The sequence below is a fragment of the Elaeis guineensis genome, chromosome 8 (genome assembly GCF_000442705.2).
Source record: "Elaeis guineensis isolate ETL-2024a chromosome 8, EG11, whole genome shotgun sequence".
NCBI classification, from domain to species: domain Eukaryota; kingdom Viridiplantae; phylum Streptophyta; class Magnoliopsida; order Arecales; family Arecaceae; genus Elaeis; species Elaeis guineensis.
Window position 1 is genome coordinate 16,372,180 of NC_026000.2, and position 12,277 is coordinate 16,384,456.

The 12,277-nt window shown below is 37.6% G+C and overlaps 1 protein-coding gene across 1 annotated transcript; it reads right to left on the reverse strand.

Moving 5' to 3' along the window:
- Positions 1-741: 741 nt before the first annotated feature.
- Positions 742-2,248, reverse strand: LOC105050007 (cucumber peeling cupredoxin). Its single transcript, XM_010929847.4, has 2 exons — positions 1,966-2,248; positions 742-1,483 (listed from the first exon to the last, which is right to left on the reverse strand). Exons 1-2 carry the CDS (start codon positions 2,174-2,176, stop codon positions 1,104-1,106), a joined length of 591 nt encoding a protein of 196 aa, XP_010928149.1. The 5' UTR covers positions 2,177-2,248; the 3' UTR covers positions 742-1,103.
- Positions 2,249-12,277: the final 10,029 nt, after the last annotated feature.

Here is a 12,277-nt window from a genome sequence, read left to right on the forward strand (position 1 = left end):
GTATTTCCACTGTCGTACATACCCTTGTGCGGAAGTATCCAATAGTTGTTAAGCTGTTTTAAGGTTTTTTTTTATCACATTCATCCTTTTTTTTTTTTTTTTTCCCTTTCGGTAGAAAGAAGCAACAGCTGCATTAAGTGAAAGATGACAACAGTTTACATGATACTGTAGATTGAACTATAAAACCAGGAGCCGAACTAGAAAAGTAAGGTCCAGATGTAGGACTGCACGCATTATCTGTGGTGATTAACTCACATACAGGATTGAAGTGCGATGCATAAAAAAAAAAAAAATTTCATCAATTTTGTATGAAAATCAATCATCGCGGGTGGTGTGTACGGTTTGCACCGCTTGAAGTACATAAAAAATTTCGTTTGGATACAAAATTAAAGTAGCTATATTTACAATAATCGCTTGCCAAAAGTAGAGTAAGCAAAGAAATAATAGTAGACATCAGGATCCATAAGATGTATGGTGAGTGCAGAACCGATAGGTCAGCAGACATTAAATTGAAGGGATAGGAGCTGATACAACTGTGCAGATTGATACAGTAGCTGCTGCATAGGGATGTAAAGTGAAAACCATGGTCTGCTGTGGAGTTGTAGCATACAGAAGAGCTCTTTGAACATACATATTGGGCATCTGCACATGAATAATCCTGTAAATGAAACAATCCAAGTCCAAATACCTTCCTGCATTCGGGGCCCCGAATCTGAGACTCACAAAGTAGAAACTCAGATGAAAAGAGAACACATAAACACAACCAAGCTGTAGAGAAACATAATATAGCACCAACAAATGACATATAACCAAAGTAGCACCTGTGCTGGTGAGGAGGCTAAGGATAATATAAGTTAGATACAATAGCCAATAGTGAAGATGAAGTCCCAAAAAACTGAGAAGATGAAAGACACTCCAGCAATACTGCTTCAATGTCCCTTGTGCTATTTATGTATTCTTCCTTTAAGATAGCAAATTCACATGGAGAAACCTAAACAGTTGTTTCAACTACCCATGAAAGCTCGAATCAGGGCATCACAGGCGTAGGTAAATTAAGAATGAACTTAACAGTGTAAAAGGTGAAACGATGCCTATGGCCATCCTCAAAGCCTTTGGAAGCACAGAAAATAGATCAAAGCCGACCCGAACCACATCAGTGATGATCCATGGTCACAGTTTGAACCAGAAGGCTTGGGGCCTTCAGCCACTTCTTGAGTAGCATCATCCATCTTCTCCTTTTGTGCTGTTGAAGCTATCTGCCCACCTGCTAGTGCCTGAGGCTGCACTTCAACATGGAGTTTGAGACCATTCTTGCAGTTGTTTGGATTGCTGCTGGTGAAATAGCGTGATCCTTCCACATCAAGGCTCACTTTGTTTAGCCCTTCTGTGAACATCCTAATGGGGTTGCGAAGATCACAAGACTCGAATTCCTCCCTGCTTTGCAGCTCAGCGATGCTTTCTTCAGCTGTAGAGTACGCGAACCCTGAGAAAATAGATCAACAGTTACAAGTTCGATATTGAAGAATGATTTGAGTAGGTGGTAGACCGTGGGACTCGAAGATTCAGTAAATATCTGTAGCATTTCGTAAATGATTCAAGAATTTAGAAGATGAATGTTATAAAAGATGTCAATTATTTTGTCCCTGCATAGGAAAATCAAACCTAAGAAGCAATAAAAACAAACAGGAACAACGAGTAACCCCAAACAAATGACACTGCACGAATATATTTTAAGAATATTGTGATTCTAAAACGACTGAGTCATTATTTGCATAATTGATGTTTGGAAATAGCTTGAAAAAGCACTTTTCTTATGGAAAGTTTCAAAGTGATGGATCAAAAAACAAAAGAGAAATATATAATGGTTCATTTCAGTGTATGTTTGTAACTACGATAAGAAACTCCTACTTGAGGGAATTGAAGAGAGAGAGAGGGAGAGAGAGTAGCAGGAAGAATTGGTCTTACAAATGCTATCTCCAACCCTGAATATCCTGTTAACGGCCCAGGCAGCGATGTCAGATTTGGCGTCCCAACCTGGATCATCACCAACCACATGGTGAACCCCTTGTGTTGCTCCACAAGTCCTTATTCCTCCCCCTCCATTACCTAGAGTCGTTAATACCACCACTCCAGCAGCAATGGCAATAGTAACATGGTGCCATAGCAAAGCAGCCATAACAGACAATGGATAAAGAAGAGTGCAAGGAGAAGCGAGAGAGAGAGAGAGAGAGAGAGAGAGATTGAGGGTGAAGTGTGTCCTAAGAAAGGCATATAAATGTGGAAATGAGGATGCCCCTCTGTCTCACCTACTTCTAAATTCTTACTATTCGCAGCGAACAGTCCTCCAAGTTAGGGAACGGTAGGTCTTTGCCCTCCAAGTTAAGCAAGCGCTGGAGAACAGTAGGTTTGTCTGATTACATTTTTACATTTTTTTCAAAGGAAAAAAGTATTTTAAAACTAAAAGCGTTGCTTTGTGTGAGATTCTGTTGTCCAAGAACGTGTTCACATGGAAGAAATGCGCGAGGGACCAAAATTTGCGTAGCATGCGTCCTCGCACATCATATTGCAGTGAATTGCACCGCACTCGATGGTCACCATCATGAGATGGATGGCTATTATACAAAATGATTTTACACGTCATACACAGTGCATTGCTATTGATATGATTTTGCATGTCATATACGGTGCATCGCTATTGATAACCATCCATCTTCTGATGGTAGTCATTGAGTATGGTACAATATTTTATGATGTATTTCGTGCACCATAGAATATCTTGGGTCAAATTTGTGACGATATGGCTCGCAACTTCTCCCATGTGACATATCTTCGATGTATTCAATGTATTCACTATCCAACCTTTATTAGGTGACTTGTTAACTGTTTAGCACAGGCCGTTCAATTTAATTATGAGTTGCGAGACAAGTTAAAATAAAGGATGGGGAGAAAGTCCAGCAGGGTGACTGTAACTGCAAATTTTAAACCCGATAACTTTGATAGTATTTTTTTTGTTCCTACCTACTAGGGCTGATCATGGGTCCGGTGCCTTAGGCACAGAAGATGCCAAATTATAAATAGGCCTAGCCCGAAGCCAGCTAAAAATAAATAGAGTTCTAGCCCGAGGCCCGACCCATGATCAGTTCTACTACGACCTGCCTAGTCACATTATTTGATGCTGAGGGTGATTTTTCCTTGTAGCTTGGCACCAGTTTGCCGCACCTAAATAGTCAATGACACTATCATCCAGCTTAATATCGTCCCGTTTGTAGTCAAGGTTAGAACTACTTTGGCATGAGGTGAGGTCATCATGGACTCGAGTGCGAGGACAGCTGGAAGTATTGATCACAGTTGTTACTCGTCAATCCTCTTGACTTGGCGAGAATTTTAAACCCTTAAAAATGGATGTAAGAAGACAACCAGCCCTTCAAAAAATTGTTTTCAACCCGCTTCCCCCAATAGATAGGATAAATCTTGTTGGTTGACGATATTGGCATAGTTTTTTAATCCATGTGATTGTTGAGACGAATCGTAATTATGTGATCTCTGAAGCATGCAGATTTCCCTGGTAATATGCTGAGCGAGGAAAAGTGAGTCGGTCGAGGAAAAAAGCATGGGCTCAGAGTTTCATGGATTCTTTCTGCTTCAAATACTGGCAAAAAAAATCAAGGACAACCTTCGTTCTTCCCACGTTCGACCGTAGAATCTGCTTAAAGAATAGAAATACTTCATTTATTTTTAGCATTATGCATGCTGAGTTCTATTAGTTGTGGTTTTGCAAATAAAAGCACTCCTTATTTCATTTTTTGAGCATTTTCCTCACACTTATGTTAGAGGTCCATCTTTTCTTGTATATCATTGTCTCACCAGTTCTGTACCACCACCAGCATTATTCATTTCTGTTTAATTCCTTGAAATCCATATTTTTTGCTGTCCTCTAATATTGCTGGTCAAGAGATATTTTTCACCTCCTATCTCAGGAACTTGTGGCAAAACTGTAGCACTAGATTTTTAATTTTACTATTTCTTAAACTCCATTTTGGCACTATAGAGCATTGTGAAAGATTATCATGTATGTAACTAATTAGTGACAAAGTTGTGCCAAAAACGCACCTAAAAAATATTAGCCAAAGGGTATGATTCAGATTCCTTAGCTCCGTAGAGGTATTCAAGTAATGCATAGCCGATGTGGGACTAATCACACATACTTCTATTCAATAGAAAAACTTTCCCTTGGTGTGGAGAAAAGATGCTCATAGTTATACATCAAAGCCAGCGAACAAACCTTTGGAGATAGACTCTTTATGATGTTGCACTCCACTGGCACTTAAAGAGTAATCTGTGTTGAAGCTAGGAGAGAAGTGGAGCCACTCCTCCAGAGTCGGCCTCATCTCCTTTCCTTATTCATCTTGATGGTCCATTTCTTTCTTCTGCTTCGGTATCCCAAGTCATCTTGGCTTCAATAATTCCAAGACCGAGTTCTTCCTATCCACTGAAGCATCCATCATGCTTTGCCATTGCTGCAGCATTTGATTTCCTCTAAGTGCAAACTTGCATAAGACGGTATCGACCAAATTACTGATCCTTGGAGATAACTAGGATGGATTATTGGGGCAGGATTACAAAGAGAGACGAGGACAACTCTGGATAAGAAAATCTGGGTTTGTTTAGTTCTTCATACGTGGACTTATAACTTGTTGGTCTCGCCAGTTCTCTAGCCATGACAAGTTTTGTTGACATCGGATTGGACAAAGGTGGTGATTATAACAAAGAGTTCTTGGTGCTTGGTGTTTGTGATTCCTTGAAGAAGCATTCAGGGCTTCAACAACTTGGAATATGGAATAAGTTGGGAAGATCAATTCGGTAGGGACAAAATCAACATTGCAGCGAGACCGAGTATGCAAAGCATTTCTTATGCAAACAATCGTTGTAGTGTGGGAGTGTTCTAGAGATTTAATGAGATAGAAACGGTCTGATGCATCGCGGTCACATTATGCAAGTGCATGAGCCATGGCACACTAGTAGATGAGTGACCATCTTTGCACTGGTTAGAGCTCATTGTACACCATTATCTGGCATGGTTAGGGCTCATGGCTCGCAAATCCAGCACCATCAGGAGCTCTGGAGCGGTGAGCACCAGTAGATGAATGATTTCTCATTGCTCTAGCTTAAGATTATTACTTAATGCATGCTAAGTAATTAAAATGCATAGTTTAATTAACAGAAACATCAGTGATAAATTTTCTTGCATTTCTAAAACCCAAAGGCAATTTACAAGAAGCCCCGATCGTCTTCTCATCCATGGTCTAATGCTAAAAATCTTTAGTTCAAAAAATAAATGAATAAACAAGATACAAAAAATTAAAGAAACTAAGTGCCGTTAAACGACATCTTTGTTTCTGTATTTAGAATACGAAGAAGAAAAATGAAATACCGAAGTACGTGGAGATGATGAAACTTTTTCCTCATTTTTCGGGATTGTTTGACAGTCAGTCTTCAGAACTTTTGGTAGCAAAGTTTTATTACTTTCAAAAAGAGTGAAATAAGAATAAGTAATGGCAGAAGTTTTGTGCAGACGTCTCTTCAACGTCATTCTCCATGTGAAATTTCTACTAACGTACAAAGACAAAAATATAAAAACAACAATGATACTATTGGAATACTATTATATTTGAAAAGCATGACAATTCATCCATTGGATATTTCAAAAGTATGACAAATTTTTTCATAGAAAAGTATATCAATTCCTCCATCAACTCCACCATCTTTGATTTTGTATCATTTGAATTTCTTCTTTATTTATTTTTCACAATTATAGGATTGTTTATTTCTCACAATCATGAAATTGTATATTTTCTTTATTTGTTTCCCACATTCATGATATGTTAATGGATCTTGATGTATTATATATATTTATAAATGAACGCAATAGATGAATAAGCTTCATCATTTACTATTTAACATGGCATCAGAACCAAGATGAGAAAACTCCGAGCCTACTACTCACCAGTGGTGCTCTTCCTCGCTGTGCTTCCATTTTAGCGATGTTTTTCTCTTCCTCTTTTAGCTGTACATTTTTCCTACCGGTAGGACATGACCCAAACCTGAGGTGGCCAACAAAATCTACTATAGCTCGCTATTTGGGGTTGCCGAAACCATCAATCTGCAGCTGTCTGGACCAGATCTCTCGATGTGTGAAACGAGAAAACATACCCAGGTTCATTTCAACCCGACTTAGTGACTCTTTCTACCTATTCTGAGAACTATCTTCAATCCAAATAAGTACGTTACAATCTAAGGTTATCTCCGCTACTCTTAAAAGTGATAGTTTTATCTCTGTTTTTTCTGGATCTCCTATTATCACGACTGAAAATTTGATAGGTAGCTCCAGTTACCTATTTTGATCTACCACTGTTGAGTTGTTGTTCATGAGTCAAGGATATAAGGAATATTTAACTAAGAAATTAGATGATATTTCTGATGATGATAAACCAACTTGGAAGAAAGTTGACGCTCAATCATATAGTTTACTGTAGATATCCATAAATTTCAAATTATTGTCAATTTTTAAGGCCTATAAGACTTATGTACCTTATGGGAAAAGGCTAAGACTCTATACATCAATGATATTCAGCGATTTTACTCTGTTGTTTCTAATATGGTGAACTTGAAACAGCTAGATCTAGATATAAAAACTTATTTAGGCATAGTTTAGATAAATTATGGAGGAGTTTAATGAGTTGATACCTATAACTGCTAGTACTGCTGAATAAGAGAAACAGAGAGACAAACATTTTATGATACTTGCATTGTTTGGCCTTAGATCTGATCTTAACTCAATTCGTCATTAGATCCTAGACAATCCTACTATTCCTTCTATGGAGGATGTTTTTGCTCATTTGCTATACATTTCTTCTTCATCGGTCGCTACGACTAAAAATTCTTTAACATAGTCTTTTATTCTGGCTTCACGGACTGCTAATAAAGGAGGTCATGGAGGAGGATGAGGAGGAAATCACAACCGAGGTCCCCATTCTCAGTATACTTGCTGTAATCGAATTGGCCATATCAAGGATCGCTATTATTCTCTAAATGGCTAACCACCTCGTATAGTCAATATTGCTTAGACAGATTCTATTGAGAACGTGAAATCTAGTTCAGATCCCTCCGAGGGATAATCATCTCAAACTATTTTTTTATCAGGTGAAGAGTATAATGAATTCTTACAATATCAAGTCACCAAACAATCTTTTTCCTCTGCTACTCAGACCGGTAATCCAGTTGCTTGCCTTTCTCAGTATCCTGTATTCTTGACTTTGGTGCCTCTGATTATATCTCTAGTAATCAAAATCTTTTCTCGCATATTATCAGTTCTACATCTCTTCCTACTATTACTTTAGCTAATGGTTCCCAAACAGCTTCCAAAGACATTGGTCAAGCTAAACCTGTTTCTTCTTTATCTTTGAATTATGTTCTTTATATGCCTAGATGTCTCTTTAATTTAATTTCTGTTAGCAAATTAACCTATGCTCTTAATTGCTCTATTACCTTTGTTGATAATTCTACTCTTGTACAGGATCGAGGTACGAGACTAATGATTGGCATAGGATATGAGTCATAAGGTCAACATCATCTCACTGTTCCTACATCACCAGTGGCCTACATAACTAATGAGTCATCAGACCTTGTTCACAGCCATTTGGGACATCCGAGCCTTTCCAAACTCTAAAAAATGGTTTCTCATCTCTCCACTTTGTCGTCTTTAAACTGTAAGTCATGTCAACTTGGCAAATAAGCACGTGCTTCATTTCCAAGATGTAGTAACAACAGACTTGAATCTCCTTTTTATCTTGTTCACACAGATATTTAGGATCCTAGTCATGTCAGTTCTACCTTGGGTTTTTATTACTTTGTTATTTTTACTGACGATTATTCTCATTGCACTTGGTTATTTCTAATAAAAAATTATTCTGAGTTGTTTTCTATTTTTCAACAATTTTATATTGAAATTTGAACACAATTTGGTGTTTCTATTTGTATCTTATGCAATGATAATGCATGTGAATTCTATCTCTTTTCAATCTTTCATGACTTCATAAGGCATCCTTCACCAATCATCATGTATTCATACCCCTCAGTAAAATGGGGTTGTGGAGTGCAAAAATCATCATTTAATTGAGATTGCCCATACTTTATTACTTCGTACTCATGTTCCACTTCATTTTTTGATTGATGCTGTACTTATTGCCTGTTATTTGATTAACTACATGCCATCTTCAATAGTACAGAATCAAATTTTCTATTTTCTTCTATTTCTTAATCAATCTCTTTATCCTCTTCCTCTTCATATTTCTGGATGTATATGTTTTGTTCACAATCTCACCCTTTGGATAGGACAAACTTTTTGCTAAAATTTTTAAATGCATACTTTTGTGCTACTCTCAACTTCAAAATGGATACAGATATTATTCCCCAGATACCAACCACTATTTCATTTCACCAGATGTCACTTTTTTTGAGAAATCTTCCATCTTGTTGTTCCCTAGATTGATTTTGATGATTACAAAGCAGTTAAAGGGGTACTAATATTTCTCACTTGAAAAAGCCTTTTTTGCTCCTCAAGGGCAAAATGGTAATTTTATCAAAATCCTGATTTGATGATATCAAATGATAGAACAAAAGAATTGTAATCCAATGATGAAAATTTTATTAATTTTAGACTTGTATGCTGAAAGATATGCATGATTGAAAATCATGAGTCGACCCATGAGTCGACTCATGGCACATGAGATGACTGGCACGCTGAATTTTCTGACCGGCACAGACTTGGCAAATCCTGTGAGTCAACCCATGAGTCGACCCCCAAGGCATGAGTTGACTCATGAGTCGACCTCTGCGGGTCTTTTTGTCAGTTTTACAGAACAATGAATCCTGTTCACTTCTGTGACGTTTTTCCACAGAGGTCGACCCCCAGGCATGAGTCGACTCATGAGTCGACCCCAGTGACGGGATTTTTCTGCAACGACTAGTTTTTAACCCATTTTAAGTACTTTTAATGCTCATTTAATGCGATCTAACGGCTCTTTTTCAGCCTAGAATGTTTTTCTCTATTTCTTAAAGCTATAAAAGGAACAAAAATGTGAAAAACAAAAAAGAGAAAGAAAGAGATTTAAAGAGCATTCAAGAGAGCATTGAAGAGTATTCAAAAGAGAGAATTTGAAAAAGAATTTCTCAAGCCAACTTTTCAGCCCTAATCAAGAGCTCATTCAAAGCTTTCAAGAAGCCTTCAATCCAAGCTCACCAACTCCTCAAGCGCTCAATCAAGTCTCCATCCACCTTGAGGAAATCCAAAAAGGGGCTTCTTCTTTTAAGTAAAGTGTATTTAAAGTTATATTCGCTCATTGAAGGAGCTTTTCTTTGTGCTTAAGTGTGCTATAAATTGTTATACTCAGTTTGAGTGTTTGGTTTTGTTTCGGAAGAGTTCCAAAACAAGGGAAGGTTGATCCGAATCTTAAATCAGAGTGTATAGGGTTGGCTTGTACCCAGAAAACAAGTGAACTAGCTTGGGATAGCTAGAGTCGGAGTTTCCGACGTTTGTATTCGGGTTGAATACAAGATTAGTAGATTGGAATTCCCAAGTAGCAGCTTGGGGAGTGGATGTAGGTGCAAGGTTGGCACCGAACCACTATAATCCTTTTGTTTGGTGTGTGTCTAATTGCTCTTCTTTATCCCTCCATTATTTTCTTGCATTATTGCTCTTGCTTTTAGCCTTGAATTAATTCTACTCACTCTATCTATTTAGCTTTATCAAACATTTCTCATAAGTCATTAGTTAAGCTTAAAATTTTTAGAAACCCAATTCACCCCCCCTCTTGGGTTGCATAGCTGGGCAACAAGTGGTATCAGAGCCCGGTGCTCTAGCCCTTCTTTGATCTAAACAATCAAAGAGCCAAAGATCTATGGCAACCCATGTCGGTACTTCTCTAGCCGAGGGACAATCCACCAACCGACCTCCACTTTTCAATGGGTCTAATTACACCTATTGGAAAGCTCGGATGAAAATATTCATTCAAGCACTCGACTATGATATGTGGCGTATCATAGTGAACGGTCCTCACACATCCACTAAAATTATAGATGGTGAGGAATCAACCAAACCCGAGAAAGAATGGGATGAGGTTGATAAGAAGATGGCCCAATTAAATGCTAAAGCAATGAATGTTCTTTATTGTGCTCTTGATGCTAATGAATTTAATCGCATTTCTACTTGCTCATCTGCTAAAGAAATATGGGATAGGTTAGAAGTAACCCATGAGGGAACCAATCAAGTAAAGGAGTCTAAAATCAACATGCTTGTGCATAAATATGAATTGTTTAAAATGGAGCATGATGAGTCCATAACTGTAATGTTTACTCGCTTTACTGATATCATTAATGGTTTAAAGAGTCTTGGTAAGTCCTATACTAACAGTGAGCTTGTAAGAAAGATTCTCAGGTCCCTACCAAGAACTTGGGAAGCTAAAGTGACTGCCATCCAAGAAGCTAAGGACTTGAACATTCTATCCTTGGAAGAGCTTCTTGGATCATTGATGACTCATGAGCTGAGCAGAAGCAACATCAAGAGGAAGAAGTCAAAAAGAAAAGAATCATTGCCCTCAAATCCACAGCTCCACCAGATGAAGAAACTGATGACACTGAGGATGAAGAACAGGATGAAGAGATGGCACTCATTACCCGAAGATTCAAGAAATTTTTGAGAAAAAGGAAACAGGGGATGAGGAAGAGGCCATTCACAAAAGGAGAACAGAGCAAAGAAAAAGAGAAGGACCAACTCCTTATCTGCTACGAATGCAAGAAGCCGGGACACTTCAAATCCGAATGCCCACAATTGAAGAAAGGTCCCAAGAAATACAAGAAGAAGGCCATGATGGCCACTTGGAGTGCGAGTGATGACTCAAGCTCTGATGAGGAAAACTCAACCGAATAAGCCAATCTGTGCCTTATGGCACACGAAAGTGAGGTAATTTCTGAAACTCCTAGTGACTTTACATTTGAAGAATTACATGAAACCTTCTATGATTTAGTTGATGAATTAAAGAAACTAGGAATGAAGAACAAAGAACTAAATTTGAAAAATCAATCTCTATTAAAACAAACTGAAAATATTTCAATTGAAAAATCCACCCTGCTTCAAGAAAATCAAAGCTTAAAGGATGAAATTGCCAAGCTAAAATCAATAGTAGAAAAGTTCACCTTGAGTTCAAATAAACTCAACATGATTCTTGATAATCAAAAGGCCGTGTATGATAAGGCCGGACTTGGCTATAACCCCTTGAAGAAACAAAAATATCTGAAAAATATTTATGTAAACTCTTTAAGTAACAAGTCTTCTAACATTACATGCTTCAAATGTGGTATAGTAGGACATAAATCATACACTTGCTTCTCTAACAAATCTGCAAACTCAACTATCAAAAAAATATGGGTTCCAAAAGGAACCATTATGACTAACCAAAAAGGACCCAAGAAAGCTTGGGTACCTAAAATAAAAACTTGACTTTTGCTTGCAGGTGTGTCTAGCATCCCAAGGAGGAAACAGGAAATGGTATCTTGACAGTGGATGCTCGAGACACATGACTGGTGATGAATCATAATTCATCACGCTTGATGCTAAAGATGGAGGGATGGTCACCTTTGGAGACAATGGCAAAGGAAAGATCATCGGTATAGGTAACATTGGTATCACTCCCTCCAAATACATTGAAAATATTTTGTTAGTTGATGGTTTAAAGCATAACTTACTAAGCATTAGTCAATTTTGTGATAAAGGATACAAAGTTGTTTTTGAATCGTCTGTTTGCATTGTAACTAGTCCTATTAATGATGGCATTAAATTTATTGGACATAGACATGGTAATGTTTATATGGTAGATTTAAATGATCTAGCCAAAATAAACATGCAATGCCTAGTATCCTTGAATGCTAAAGTTAATGAGACTAGTTGGCTTTGGCATCGCAGACTTGCTCACATTAGCATGCATTCTCTTTCAAAATTAATTAAGAAAGAATTAGTTCTTGGCTTGCCTAAACTGAATTTTGAAAAAGATAGAATTTATGATGCATGCCAACTAGGTAAACAAACAAGAGTTTCATTTAAATCCAAAAATATTGTTTCAACTTCTAGACCTCTAGAGCTTTTGCATATGGACTTATTTGGACCTACTAGAACCACTAGTCTAGGAGGAAAAAGATACGGTTTCGTAATTATAGATGATTACTC

Excerpts from the sequence above, each read along its gene's own strand:
- LOC105050007 (XM_010929847.4), bottom strand. The coding sequence starts at position 2,176 with ATGGCTGCTTTGCTATGGCACCATGTTACTATTGCCATTGCTGCTGGA. Across the intron at positions 1,484-1,965 it reads CAGGGTTGGAGATAGCATTT|GGTTCGCGTACTCTACAGCT; the intron begins GTAAGACCAATT and ends CTATTTTCTCAG.